Source organism: Homalodisca vitripennis, chromosome 2, assembly GCF_021130785.1.
Source record: "Homalodisca vitripennis isolate AUS2020 chromosome 2, UT_GWSS_2.1, whole genome shotgun sequence".
In the NCBI taxonomy this organism is placed as follows: Eukaryota; Metazoa; Arthropoda; class Insecta; order Hemiptera; family Cicadellidae; genus Homalodisca; species Homalodisca vitripennis.
The window spans coordinates 228,401,408-228,416,275 of NC_060208.1; the positions used below are offsets into that span (position 1 = coordinate 228,401,408).

General features: G+C 33.4%; 1 protein-coding gene across 2 annotated transcripts; it reads left to right on the forward strand.

Annotated features, from left to right (window-relative positions):
• The first annotated feature begins 655 nt into the window (after nucleotides 1-655).
• LOC124355470 (leucine-rich repeat neuronal protein 1-like) lies at nucleotides 656-14,493 on the forward strand. 2 transcript variants are annotated; one of them, XM_046806620.1, is made up of 8 exons: nucleotides 656-903; nucleotides 3,610-3,969; nucleotides 6,438-6,635; nucleotides 10,277-10,455; nucleotides 10,626-10,836; nucleotides 11,276-11,410; nucleotides 11,749-11,801; nucleotides 13,988-14,493. In XM_046806620.1, the coding sequence occupies exons 2-8, from the start codon at nucleotides 3,613-3,615 to the stop codon at nucleotides 14,262-14,264; spliced, it is 1,410 nt and encodes a 469-aa protein (XP_046662576.1). In that variant the 5' UTR covers nucleotides 656-903; nucleotides 3,610-3,612; the 3' UTR covers nucleotides 14,265-14,493. The 2 variants fall into 2 exon arrangements, with proteins under 2 accessions (XP_046662576.1, XP_046662575.1); XM_046806619.1 differs by lacking the exon at nucleotides 11,749-11,801 and having other exon boundaries at nucleotides 657-903; nucleotides 11,276-11,463; nucleotides 13,988-14,492.
• The last annotated feature ends 375 nt before the right edge of the window (nucleotides 14,494-14,868 follow it).

The window sequence follows — 14,868 nt, forward strand, 5'->3', positions numbered from 1 at the left end:
TAAATAAGAAATAAAGAAGCACCAAGAACCATGCCTTGTGGGACTCTATATTCGATCAGTCCAAATTCATTCAAACAAATTCTAACCCTAACACTCTGATAACTGTCTTTTAAGTAACTTCAAGATAAATCATAGATTAACCCTCTTAAGCCACACTTGTATTTTTTCACTCTCCATAATGGCTAAAATGATTAAATTATCTAAAATTGAGTCGAGTTTTATTAAATTATACTATAAACAAGTGACCAAATGGCTACACAGACAATAAGTCATCACAATTTGTTTCCATTTGTAAAAATTATATATTAAATATGGTCTATATTTAATAAGAATATATAGTTATTAAAACCCTAATAATTTTTTTATACAGAATAATCAGAGAGCGATTTATATTATTATTATCAACAATTAACACAAAATCTCCATATATTTGCTGTAGATTTCCAATGTTTTATATTTATAGGGTATTAAACGAGCAATAGATACTTTAAACAACACTGAACATTTCTTCAAAGTATTATTCAAACCTGTCACCATCAATTTGGCCATGACGTATTGTCATAGTTGAGAAATACAGTGAGTCATTTCTACTAGAGTACACTTTTATCTGCAATCTTTTTCAAACACGTTACCGTTTGTTCTTGCGACATAAGGTCCATTGTCTCATACTGAGTCTGTTTGAGAGGTTGTTTTGCCCAGAGTAAGTGATATTTGTGACAAAATAGAAATGTGGAAAGGGGGAAAAGAATAATTAGTTATGGTCTGAGAAGTGAGTGAGACTTTATTGACTCAAGATATCTGTCATGCTATCTCATGGGTTGGGCCAGTGTTATCAGTTGAAGCACTGGATTCTCCTCACCTACAGGCAAACACCTCTGCTCTATACTACCTGCAGTAAATTTGGTAAGTTATTGCTTTATGTCTGTCAAACATTGTTTCCACAATAGTTTACAGAGTGAGCAAATCATCTGCTTGTTCTTGACCTACACTATGATATTGTTGTGTGAACATACAGCACATAGTTGTGAAGTGGGATTCACGTGATATAGTTTGCATTCAGTATAAGTACATGAGTTTGAAAGTGACTCAGCTCAGTCAATTATGAAAATTACGTTATTTAACTGTAAAATTATACTCTCTGAAATCGAAAACCACACTTAGAACAATCTGTTGACTTGTTATCCATAATAATTTCTGAACTAAATTTAACATTTAATAACTTAGGATTTGTGTAGTTATTGTTCATCACTTACATTTTCATTATAAAGGTTAACTGTATCTTTTAAAGCAATTGGAAATCTTTGGATTATTTAATGGTTTTTAAATATTAATACAACATACTACCGATGTTTATTAAGTACTTAATTTCCAAATCTAAAATCTTTTTGTACAAGTCTTATCAGCAAATGCAGACATTTAGTAATTAATAATTTGGAATTGCCTCTAAAATTATATTAAAACATGAAATGTGTAATGAAGATTGGTCCTCAATCAAAGTATCCGAGTCATATCAGTTAAAAAAAAAATCGTTATTCAATATGGTTAAAATATGAATAAATGGCATCAATACATAAACATAAATTAATAATTTAATATCACTAGTGAATTACAACACATTTCCCAATATTAATTGAAATTAAATGTGTTGTAATTCACTAGTGGTATTAAAAGAAAATATTTCCAATGCTCCAAGACTCTTCATAAATTAATGAGTATATAAAAATGTTAATATTTCAAAACAGATAAGTTTATGGTTTTTCTGCAATGAAATTGCTCAATATAATGTAACAATTCTTAGGAGTAAATTTCCTTTCTTAGTATTTTTTGTAGATAGATCTGTGTCCATCTATAATGAAACGAGGAAAAATATTTAATAGCTATGCTTCAGAATATGATGGCTTGTTAGTAAATACGATGGACCTATGTACTGGCAGACCTTGTGATTAATTGACTTGGTGTTTTTCATGATCATGAATGTCCCTTATCATCGTTTAGTTACAATCAAAGATATTTGTAGTTACCTCGACAATGTTCAGGGTTACTGATGTGTGGATTCGTAAGGTCTTGAATGTCCTTACGTGTGTTGTCTGTTTTGAAATGTGGTTTTCAGTTTCAGAGAATATAATTTTACTGTTAAATATAAGTAAACTCGACCACTTACTTACATGTGATATCTATTTCATAACATATAACAATTGAAAATATCTGAAAACCTGTTACAGTATCCTTTCAAATCATCTTGTCAATAAAAACTTTGTACAAAGTTAAGTAGGATAGGCAGCTGTGTAATCAGTTTGATATCTCAAATATAAATGAATTAGTTGGTAAATTGGTATAACGATGATAAATTTGTTCTGATACCTTTTTCTCTTTGATTATATTTTGGGGCCTCTATATGTCTCTTATTCAGGGGGGTTAACCTTCTAAACATCTCCCTCCTTGTATATGCTACAGGAGTCAATATACATGATAATTAAGCTTCAATTAATGTGTTTAATGAAATGACAATAACACTCAAATTGTTCTGATTTTTTCTCAATAAATAAAATTTATTGGTGCACTCTAACGCTTGCACCCCATTATAAATCCTGCTGTATAACAAAATATTCACAATTATGAAGGCTGTGGAATTAATTAAGTGTTGTAACTTATACTTGAAGTACCTTTAAATACATGTATTGTTGATTTAAAAACCATCCTTTGTACGTAATCTTCAATTTTAAGTACTTTTATTTTTACTGAAATATTGTAGACAAGTAAGTTTACACGTTCACAATTTTAGGGCTCTCAAACTGATGCTCTTAGCTAAAGAAACTTTTGTTTAAAGTTTTCCATAGATAAAAAATATTTGAATGTTGTTACAGCCAATCATTTTGGAAAATCTCAATTGAATTTTAAAGTATTGCTTTCTTGTTTCCAATTTATATAAAAAACAAATTACATAATATGATAGATAATTTATTGCAAAAGATTAATTAATTGCACTTGCTGAACCTGGTAGCCAAGCGATTAGCATTTTGGTTTATCAACCCATGGACCCAGGCTTAAATTCCAGTGTGTTTACAGTATGTTCGTATTTTAATAAATAATTGTTTCAGCTTAATCTGAATTATGTGATAAAAAGTTCTGAGATTTTCAAATCATCTAAAAAACATTTAAAAAATCAAATTTGATTTTAACTTATTAAAATATTTGTATAAAATTTATAGTACTTGATACACAAATAACATAACAAATTATATAAATTTAATCTACCTCATAGAACTTTGTATATTAGTCTTAATATGTAAGAGAATGAATTATTACATACATATAATATTTTTGTTTTTGTCAGAGACCAATAATTCTTTTCTGGTTTATATTCTCAAAATATTAATTTTTTTAACTTAATATTTTTGTTAAGATATAACAGATCAACTAAACATCAAAGTAGATAGATCTCAAAATGCTACAAATTCAGAACTGATCTGAAACATTAAAGTTAAATTGTCAACCTTTTAATCTGATATTTTTACAGCTACAAAGTAGGATAAAACAGTAAGGAAGTACATTTTAAATCTTTCTGGCATTAGTCTTAGTATATCAACAACTTTACATAATTGTTTTCAGACCATGGGCATATTAATTACCGTTTGTGTCCTGGTGGGCTTTATGGCATTCACTGAGGCAGATCTTTGCCATAAATGTATCTGCGACAACGAACATCTTGACTGCAGCTTCATAGCACTAGAAGACCACTTCAATGACTCAGATTGGGCTGGTTCTACTCATACCATCATCTCGTTTGATCACAACAACATCATCCATCTCAAGGCCTTTCCTAAGCTTCCAGTCACGAAACTCTCCATCACACATAACATGATTGTAAAGATTGATCCGGCTTGTTTCAAAGAACTTGAGAACCTTACAGAGTTGGATCTTGGTCACAACCACTTGACCTCCGAACAGTTGGTTCCAGCTGTTTTTCAGGTAAGTGAATTCCAATTTTGGTTTATACATAATATATCTGCCAAACAAAGTGCATATGTCTGCTTGATTCTTAGATAGAAAGTATCTTAAACGCTTTGATGGAAATACTTTTCAAATCCAGGGTGGATAGAATATCTTATTCATACACAGTACATAATAAATATTATAAATACTAACAAAATATTAATGGTGTATTGAATTCCTCAACATTTCATAGTAAATTTAATTAATTTGTCATACTTCATCTAGTGATAGAGTGATATTTAAAGAATTTTTCTCATCTGAAATAAATTATATTGATTTATAAAGTAGTATGTACAATGAAAAAAAACATAGTCTTCCATATCAATGTTTTTTATAGGATGTCATCTTACAATTTGCTAACTGATTCTCTTGCATGTTTTATTCTCAAAAAGATTGCAGATGGTCTTCAATCCAGCAGTTTTTGTTTCTGGGTGTATTTTATTTTAGATTTTTCATTTAAGTAGGGTGAGGTTTTTTTTTTATCAAACACTGGTAGTTTAAGTCACTGTAGATAGTCTAAGGTAGATAGAAATCACTGTAATTCTGGGTGTTATGATTATGCATATACTAATTTCTTAAAATGTGTTAGTTAAATGTAAAATTTGTCATTTCTAGAATTAAAAATTTATTCTTTTACAACTTTCCAATCTTTTAAAACTTCTCTGGAGATTGTTCCTGAAGTCAAGCAAGCCTACTCCACAGTGCTGTTTCTACACAATCACACATACATTACTATCCTGTACATTCCCACAGACTACCATAAGTCTTGATAAGAGAGCATAGTAATCTCTCATACCAAAATGTTTTTAGGACAAAAATTATTTTCAGTAATTTTATGTTGTTAATGTGATTGACATATTTACAATGTCAGTAAATATCCTCTCCCAGTATCCCCACCACTGCTTGGCACTCATCCGCTCGCTCTATCCCCTGACCTTGACACTGCCACTTTGCGGCTAACCTCACACCAAGACGCAAGCTTCCTGGATATGTTTATGACTACAAAAACACATAAAAAACTTGAAGAGAAAATAAATGTGAACCTCCAAGGCCAAGCCTGTGTGGTGGGCAATTTAAATTAAAAAAAATTGAAATAGGCTTAAACAGTAACACACTTATAAAACAATTTTATTATGAAAACAAAAGAAAAAACTCCTAAACATTAAACAAGTATATTGAAATTTATATGCATTACTTATTATTTCGTTTGTCATTAATAAACAATAGTGTCATAAAACAATAAATACAATCAGAGTTAAAAAAACAAAATAAAAGTAAGAATACATTACAAACAAGGCTTAAAGATTGCATACTAATTAATGTTAATTGATATTAATTAATTCATACTAACTTAACATCTGTTTACTAATTAATCATTTAAGAAATGTTCTACACTGCCCTTAGAAAATAAGAAACTTCTAATTAGTTTACAAAAAATATAAACATTTTTACAGCATCTGTCTCAAAGGAATTTTATTGAATAGATAAGGTGCTAAGTAATTGTAAGACTTTTTAAAATCAGTACTTACACTGGTCTAGGTACATTAACGTTTTCTGCATTTCTTAGTTTAGATTTATATTCATTACTGTAATTGCAGCCCTGACTTCTTAAGAAAAAAAACTTTTAATACTTGTAGACGTACAAGTGTCAGTGGAAGAATCTTATAGCAATCAAAAAGAGGAAAAGGTTTATACCTAGGCTTTTTGGCTTTAAGTTGCAAATATCTCTTCTGAGTTATCAAATTTGAATAATACGTCCCTCCCAACACATAATACCATATTCCAACCTACTAAGCACTAATGAAAAATATAAAGTTATCAATACATTACTGTCAAACAAATTTCTTAAAAAAAGAACAGACGAATAGTACTACTTAATTTTGTTGTCAATTTGTGTAAATGTTGCTTTCAGGTTAGGCCATTATCCAAGAAAACCCCTAAATACTTTACACAAGTTTCCTGTTTAATTTCTTCAATCTGAGAAACATACATTTTTACTACAAACAAAATACATTTATATAAAATTTTATTTTTAAAATGACTACCTCCATGAAGATTAAAATTTATAATTTTAGTTTTATTGGTATTTAATAACATGTAATTTTTAGAGAACCACCATTGTATAGCCTCTAGATCAAGATTAGTTTTCCTCTCAATTTCTGCCAAAGAACCATATTTTACCATAGAGCTGAGCATTACATAAATCATTAATATAAATTATAAAGAGAGTTGGACCTAACACAGATCCTTGAGGTACTTTACATCTGCCGACTGACTCAGCACACCATTGATTCTTACTATTTTCTACCGGTGGAATAGCTGTTAAACCACTTTACATATCACCTATATAGTGAATGACTGTTAATTCAAGGACTGAAATGGTGATGTTTGTTTCTGAGTAATGTCTCTAAAATAATACTGATTCTGTGTTGTACTGTTGTCAGGGCCATTATGCACCAGAGACTTATGAACCATTGCGTAACCTGAGAGTACTGAAACTCAGCGCAAATGCTCTACACACTTTGGATGCAGATTTGTTCGAGCACATGCCACAGTTGGAACATCTGAGTCTGGACTCCAATCCACTGAGGATAATCGACAGACAGACTATGGTTGCCTTGACCTCTATCAGTTTTCTAAAGGTATTTGTTTTTCTTTTGTTCTCTTAGGGCAAGAAGCTTAGCTCATAAACTGCACCTAGTCCTATAAGGACCTTATAATTTTAAGGAGGGCGGGCAGCTCAATATTTTACAATGTAAAGACCCATTAAGTGACATCTTATTTGAAAGGTCTTAATAAAAGAACAGTGGAAACTAGAGCTTTCTATCTCAACCCAGGACAAAATGGAAGTTAGTTGAAATTAATTAATTTTAAAACATGGTTGGATCCTGCTCAACCTTCAATGGACAAAAAAAAAAAAAAAAAAAAAAAAATTAAATTCAGGACACCCCCTCTAGGAAACAAAATCTAACCATTTCTCCAAAATGGGCTTTTTGGGGGACAGTTTAACATTTTTAAATGTTGTTACAGTAGCACTCACTAGTAATTACAATTGAAGAGCAAGTTTCCAAAAGCTGCTAAGTCCATTTTGTGAATAATAGAGTTATGCTATGGGTAGTTTGCCTCAACTATCAATCATCTGCTCGTAAAATTATTCGTTCCAAAATCTACTTAGTCCAGTATAAAAGCATTGTTAAAAATTGGTTCTTTTTCCAAACCTATGCTAAGTCCAATTCCGTGATTTTCCTAACACCGCTAAGTCCTTGCGCATGCACTGCAGCAGTTACTTCTAGTGAAATATTACATAACATGATTGTGTGAAAAAATCCGTAATAAAAAGATGTTTACATACCACAAAGTAACAAAACAATCATGATGAAGAACTTTTAAGCTGCATGGACAAACTCCAAACCAGCTTGTATTTAGCAAACAAAATAGATTATAACCTATTATTTTGTTTAGTTGTTGTTCCTCTATCTGAGTGTTGCAGTTTGACATTTTACTTGTCAAGTTTTACAGATAAGTGATATTAACCAATGAGTGATTTTGATCTTGAGGGATTAGTTAATCCAGTAGTGGATAGTGGAAGGAGCAGAAAGAGAAAAAGGGACCCTACAAAATGGACTAAAAATATGCGTAAGTACGCTCGCAATAGTTCTTCTGCCCACAGTGAGCCTGCTGTGATTTGCAGTCATAAACATCAAGAAAGCAAAATATGCAAAGTAATAAATTTAAGTAAAGATGACATCAAACAGTTTCGTGATAAGTTGTACAGTAATAAATCAAAAGTAGACCAAGACAACTTTTTATTAAAATATATGATTGCTAAAGAACCGAAAAGGCGAAGGCCAAGGACCAAAGACCGTAGGCCTAGGTTAATAACTGAGTACTTTATAAGAAAATGCAATTGCCAGCTTTTGTGTGTTTGTGCACAAACCTTTTCATCTATTACTGGAATTAGTAGGTACAGGATAAACAGTATTTCAAAGAGTTTTTCCAAAACTGGTGAGGACAGAATTGAAAAAAGGGGTGGTAGCAGACTAAAACCTACAGATGTCGAGATAGAAAACTCTATTGTCCAGTTCATTGGCACCTTACAGTGCAGGGAAAGTCATTATGGGCGAGCTAAAAGTGTTCGTGTATATATGGATCCAACACTTTCTGTACAAAAAATTTGGAATTTGTGGCGATCAAAAAGAAATGAGATTGGAAAGCCTGCTGCATCCTACAGTAAATTCTTTAGAATATTTCAACTCAGATTTAACATTGGGTTCGGAAACCCAAAATCTGACACCTGTAGCTACTGCGAACAGTGTAAAATTGAGATGAAACAGTCTAAATCTCCAGGTGAAAAAGCACAGATTATGGGCCGCTACAGACTTCATAAATTACGTTCTCAGCGTTTTTATGAACTTCTTAAAGAGAAGAGTCCTGATACTGTTACAGTAGCATTTGATATGCAACAAAACCAACCCTTACCTGTGATACGGATTTCTGAGACTTTTTATGCTCGGCAGATTTGGGTATATAATCTTACTTTTATTATTCACGAGGATCAACAAAGTCATGAGAACTGCTTTATGTATGTATGGAAGGAAGACCAATCAGGCAGAGGATCTAATGAGGTTGTTTCAGCCCTTGGAAATTTTTTGACATCCTTAGAAGAAAGAGTTAAGAGTCAAGCTCAAGACAATAATACAACTGTTCCAACTAAACTTAGACTTTTTTCTGATGCGACATGTAGTCAAAACAAAAATGCTACAATGATGGCATTTTTATTAAACTATGTTCATCGAAGTGAAATATTTAAAGAAGTTTATCATCATTTTCCTATCAGGGGACATAGTTTTATGCCTCCAGATAGGCTCTTTGGCAGAGTTGAAAAGATCTACAGAAAAAAACAAGAAATTCTGTCACCTCAAGAATACTACAGAATTCTTGAGCAGTATGGCCAGTTAAAAGTACTAGGGGTTGATTGGAAAGTTTTAAACTACAAAAAATGTGCAAATGTTATCATTAAATCAGTTCTACCTTTTAAAATGCGTGAACAAAGGGTGTTTGCCTACAAAAAGGGAAGTTCAGCTGTTTTTGTAAAGAACACTTACACTGATTCTGAGAATGAGCATCAGATCCAAAAAAATAAAATGCGAAACATTTGGCTGTCTGTATTTAATGTGATAAACATTGTAAATGAAAGTAATAAAATAAGTACCAAGAAGAAGAAGGATGTGCAAGATCTATTGAAGTTTGTAAAACTTACAGTAGAGGCAGAAACTTATTACAACAAAGCACTTCAAAACAATGCAGACCAGCCTAACGTAATGGATCATGAAGTGGTCCAGTATGATGAAGAAGAACCTTTCGTTTGATTATTCTTGCCTTTGAAATATCTCAATATCTTTTCATATTTTAGCATCTTAATAATTTATTGTTTTATTGTAAAAACTGTTTAGTTTTATATATGACTAAAGCTTCAAATGTCACAACAAAATGCTATTTTCCAACCTCACATAGTTTGATAAAGAAGAACATTTTGTTTAAATAGTAAACGTGCCTTAAAATGTCTCAATATTGTCTTAATTTACAAGTAATAATATTTTATTGCATTATTTTTTTAACTGTTTAGTTTATTATATAAATAAAGCTTTACAATTTAACAATAATTCAAATGTTATTTTCCAAACCTCACTTAGTCCAATATTATTTTCCTAAAACTGCTAAGTCCATAGACATAGTGCATTTTTGGAAAACTATCCTATACAAATTACCATTTTCAGACATAAATATGGAAATATATCTGTTATACAGGAATAATATATTCACGTATATAATACTGGAATTATTAGATAATCAATCAAAAACACGTAAGCAAAAGACACAAAAAAGTGTTTTCTGAGAAATGTCAGTTTTGGACTTAGTTGCTTTTGGAAATAAGCTCCTCAATTACGTTAAGCAATAAAACGGCTAAAACTTACTAACGTTGGAAAAGCATCTTATTGTGAGTTGAGCAAAACTTGGATGTGATTGCTTGATTTATCACAACACTGCTTTAAACTGATACTCGTAAAAAAGGGAAGGCAAAGTGCAGCTTCTAACCATTTGATAAAATGCTCTAGAAGAATTTAAGAGTTCAGTACACATTAGAAAAAATGTTAAAGATTGGACTTGTTGGATTGTTAAAGATCATGAACAGTTTATAACTTGAATTGCTATAATATAAAGAGTTTCACTTCGAAGAGGAAATTCAAATGTATTTTCATTTAGAAATACTGTGTTCTTATAGGAGTTGGACCTTTCGAGCACCTCACTGAAAGAGTTTCCCCCTCATCTACTCCACACACCCAGGTTCCTGGAGGTCCTGAACCTCTCCAGTAACTTGTTTACTTCACCTCCAGAATCACTGGAGGACTCTCACTTTCTCAAACAGCTTCATATTGATGAGAACCCTATTGTCAACATCTCGTAAGCCCATTTACATACTCATATGAATTAACATAAGAACAAGCTTATTCAAAAATTTGTATTTTTGATATTAAATAGGTGTTGGTGATATTAGAGGATTTACTCATAATTTAAGAGCAACATGTTTCTTCTTGTGTCATTTATTAATCACAGAAATATTTATTCTTCAGGAAGTTCCCGAATCTACCTTACTTAGAAGTGCTGAGCATGTCATGGATGCCGGACTTGGTAGAGATCGGTCCTGAGGCCATGAATGATCTAGTGTCCCTACAGGAGTTCTACTGTTCCCATAATCCCAAGCTGGAGAAGATCAATGCCACCGCTTTCAGCAAATCTGCTGTCAGTTCCCCTGGAGGTCAGACTTGGCCTCCTATCAAGAAGGTACTGTAATTAATTACTTGTTGTTACAACAATGTTTACAGATAAAGCAGCTGCTATGGTGGAAAGCGCTGATTCGATGTGAAAGTTGAATTTAGCTCCAGTTCACCCTCCTCTCATGTGCAGCGTCTGTAATTTGATGCTGTTACAGAGTTGACTCCTGAAATCTGGAGCAACTGGAGTAATTTTTAACAGTATAATAATGTTTATCTTCAGATTACAAATACATCAACCATCTAAAGGAAAATAATTGTATCATAATATAGTTTTTATTTATAATACATGTTTACTACGTTCATGACAATTTCTATTGTACACTTGTGTATTTAATGACAGTAAAGCTTCTTGATTCTTAAATATATTTAATATGTTTAAATATGATCAAGTTACCTTTACTTGTCATCTACAACTATGCAATAATTTATTTAAATTTGCCTTTCAGATTACACTGAATAACAACAACCTAGGATTCTTAGACTTCGAACTGCTTGGCCACTGGGACCGACTGGACACTGTGGATATTCAGAACAACCCTTGGGTCTGTGAGTGTCATAACCAGTGGCTTGTGTCCACCTTGGTGCCCATGATGGAGAAGCTGAACTCAACTCAGCACATGGTCGCTGGGATTGTGTAAGTATCTGATTTAACATGATCTGACTTGTCACTGGGACCGACTGGACACTATGGATATCCAGAACAACCCCTGGGTCTGTGAGTGTCATAACCAGTGGCTTGTGTCCACCTTGGTGCCCATGATGGAGAAGCTGAACTCAACTCCGCACATGGTCGCTGGGATTGTGTAAGTATCTGATTTAACATGATCTGACTTGTCACTGGGACCGACTGGACACTATGGATATCCAGAACAACCCTTGGGTCTGTGAGTGTCATAACCAGTGGCTTGTGTCCACCTTGGTGCCCATGATGGAGAAGCTGAACTCAACTCAGCACATGGTCGCTGGGATTGTGTAAGTATCTGATTTAACATGATCTGACTTGTCACTGGGACCGACTGGACACTGTGGATATTCAGAACAACCCCTGGGTCTGTGAGTGTCATAACCAGTGGCTTGTGTCCACCTTGGTGTCCATGATGGAGAAGCTCAACTCAACTCAGCACATGGTCGCTGGGATTGTGTAAGTATCTGATTTAACATGATCTGACTTGTCACTGGGACCGACTGGACACTGTGGATATCCAGAACTAATCTGAACTAATTGGGACCAAACCCAGTTCGGATTAGCCGGAATTACAGAAAAACACGGTTTTAACTATGAGAATGGGTTTTGTTATAAAATTATCAACATTGTTTATTAAAACATTTTTTCTGACTGTTGTACCGCATTTCATACGACAAATGTGTTGGACTGTGAATGTACAGTTAGTAAATTACAGTACACCGTAGTTTACTTTTGTAGCGCACATTGGACGCGTACAAATGTAACGGACCAAACTGTACTCCCCCTGCTATGGCGCAGCAAAAATAAACACACTAACTCACATAAAAACTGCACAATGCGCTGTAGTGCAATGTATCAACTGTTGTCTCAGTGCAAACATCACACTGTTGGTGATTATTTGCGTAATAAAAGTGTGAGAGCTGATTATTATGGCGAGTAGAGAAAGTATATCATCATACTCTTAATGACAAGCTAGACGCCCTTCGCACAGTTACTCAAGAATCGATGGAGTATGAGTAGAGAAGAAGTGACGACGAGAACCTGTGTGATAAAGAAAAGATGGTGTCACAAGCAAACACTTAAGAGTTTTGAGTACTACCACAAAATATATGGATGGTCACAGCTTGACTTTTTATTTATTTACTTCATCACCAGTTGTACAAAATATTTTTACGGTTTTAAAAAAATAAAGCGTGGAACTAAATGTGAGATAGAATTAAAATTTTAATGTTACTTCAACGTAATAATAAATTTTAGTGATCGATTCCCAATTCTGATATTTAAGCCAGTCATTAACATCAGGTTGAAGGCTTCTTTGATTCAGAGGCATAGTGTCACATTAATTATGTTAATGTTAATTTACCTTACAATGATAGACTTTTAGGGAATGTATTTAGTGATTTTGAGGAATAGGACACAGTTTATGAGATCTATTCTTGGGTAGTAATAATAATAATAATGTTTTATTGCGTGAACATATTACATGTTATGCAATCGTCAGATAACTGAATTAAGCTAAAATTTTTCACTCATACTTGCATCAAAATCCCTTTCTAACATACAGTTTTGACATTCACTCTCTCCCAGTCATTCGAATTGTTCCACCCTTTCCCCAGTCAGTAAGCCAATTGTTATGTCTCCCAGTTGTGTGCCATGAACTCGTCCGTACTGTAAAATGCGTAAGTGGTCAGTGTTGTTTTTAGACGAGTCTTAAATGCCTTCAGCATTGGGGCACTTTTAATCGAGCTTGGCAATTTGTTGACCAATCGAACTCCTGCCTGAGAAGGCAGTCGTTCATGAGCTACCGTTCTATGTCTCACAGATCGGTAGTTGTCCCTGCCTCTCGTTGCATAAGGGTGTATGTCACTACCTCTTATGGTCTCGCATTTGGACTTGAAAAAAATGCAGGTTTCCAATATGTAGAGGCAAGGAAATGTCAACAGTTTCAGGTTTTTGAAAGCTGGTCTGCACGACTCTCTCCATTTCAGTTTTGCAATTGTTCGGACTGCTTTTTTTTGAAGGATGAAAATTCTGGAAAAGTTTGCGTTTGAGCAACCTCCCCACAAAGCCACTCCGTAGGAGAGGTGCGGGTAGATTAGTCCGTAATATGCCGTCATCAGTACCTGGGTTGGGCAGTATTCGGACAGTTTCCGCAAGACATAAATGCCTGAGGATAGCTTTGAACAAACATGATCTACATGAGAATCCCAAGTCAAACCTCGATCTAGGTGTATTCCTAGGAATTTCATAGCGTAGACTTCAGTGATTTCAGTTTCATCCAACATGACTGTTGGACTATAATCTGAATCTGTTTGTCGCAAACTGAATTTGATGAAAGATGATTTCGATGGGTTTGTTTGAAGTGTTGAACTAAAAGTAGTTGATTGAAATTTATAGAGTAATGTATGTTAATACTCTTACCCTCATAAAAGTAACTGGTATGTAATTTATATATGGATATTGTCTTAACTAGATGCCACTGGCCTGAGCAGATGAGGGGACAGTCTGTTGCTGAGTTGGACCATCGCTCGTATCACATGAGATGTCTGGATGCATACGATCATCACCCAGAGAAGGATGGAACACTGCTGATAGGTATCCTTATTGGTGTCATCCTTGCTGTTCCGCTTACAGCTCTCGTGTTCATCTCTTACCGGAGACATCTCCGCACCACAGCAGCTCAGTATCATCGGGCATTCTACAAGCGTGGGGACTCACTTCATGAGTTTGTGGCTAACCCAAACCCCTAGACGAGAGACTTTGTTCAGAGTTAGCTACGCGTTATGTATTCATAATTTCATCCTGAACAGTTCTATACAAGACAAGGAGGAACCTAACATTTAAATAATTTCAAAATATTTATTGTTATATGAGTAGTTTTAACTTAGTTACATTAAAACCAATATTTAATACTTTTATTTTTTTTGAGGCCTTTCGATATCAAGGACATCTTCTTCAGACACATCACAAAAGTCTGAAGAAGATGTCCTTGATATCGAAAGGCCTCAAAAAAATAAAAGTATTAAATATTGGTTTTATGTTTTAATGTAAGTAAGTTATCAGTAACCAATATAAGCTCCATCTACAAAATGAGCAGTTTTGTTTATAAAAGTAAATTCTGAATTAAACTTTGTTTAAACATAATGACAAACTATCGGGTAATATTATTTTGATTATCATAATAAAGCATATTAAAAGACCCTTCTATGTCAAGAACATATTTAGATTATAATTTGTAAGTAACCCTTGATTCCCAGAGTTATTTTAATTATGTAAAAGTATGAGTTCACAAAAACTTAAAATAATGAACCAAATACTGTGCATTAATACTTATACAAATAGCTTTCTTTTATT

Bases quoted from the DNA above. Each gene is read 5' to 3' on its own strand.
- LOC124355470 (XM_046806620.1), top strand. From the start codon at position 3,613: ATGGGCATATTAATTACCGTTTGTGTCCTGGTGGGCTTTATGGCATTC. The intron at 6,636-10,276 runs GTATTTGTTTTT...GTGTTCTTATAG, and splicing joins CCTCTATCAGTTTTCTAAAG to GAGTTGGACCTTTCGAGCAC. The intron at 10,837-11,275 runs GTACTGTAATTA...TTTGCCTTTCAG, and splicing joins CTTGGCCTCCTATCAAGAAG to ATTACACTGAATAACAACAA.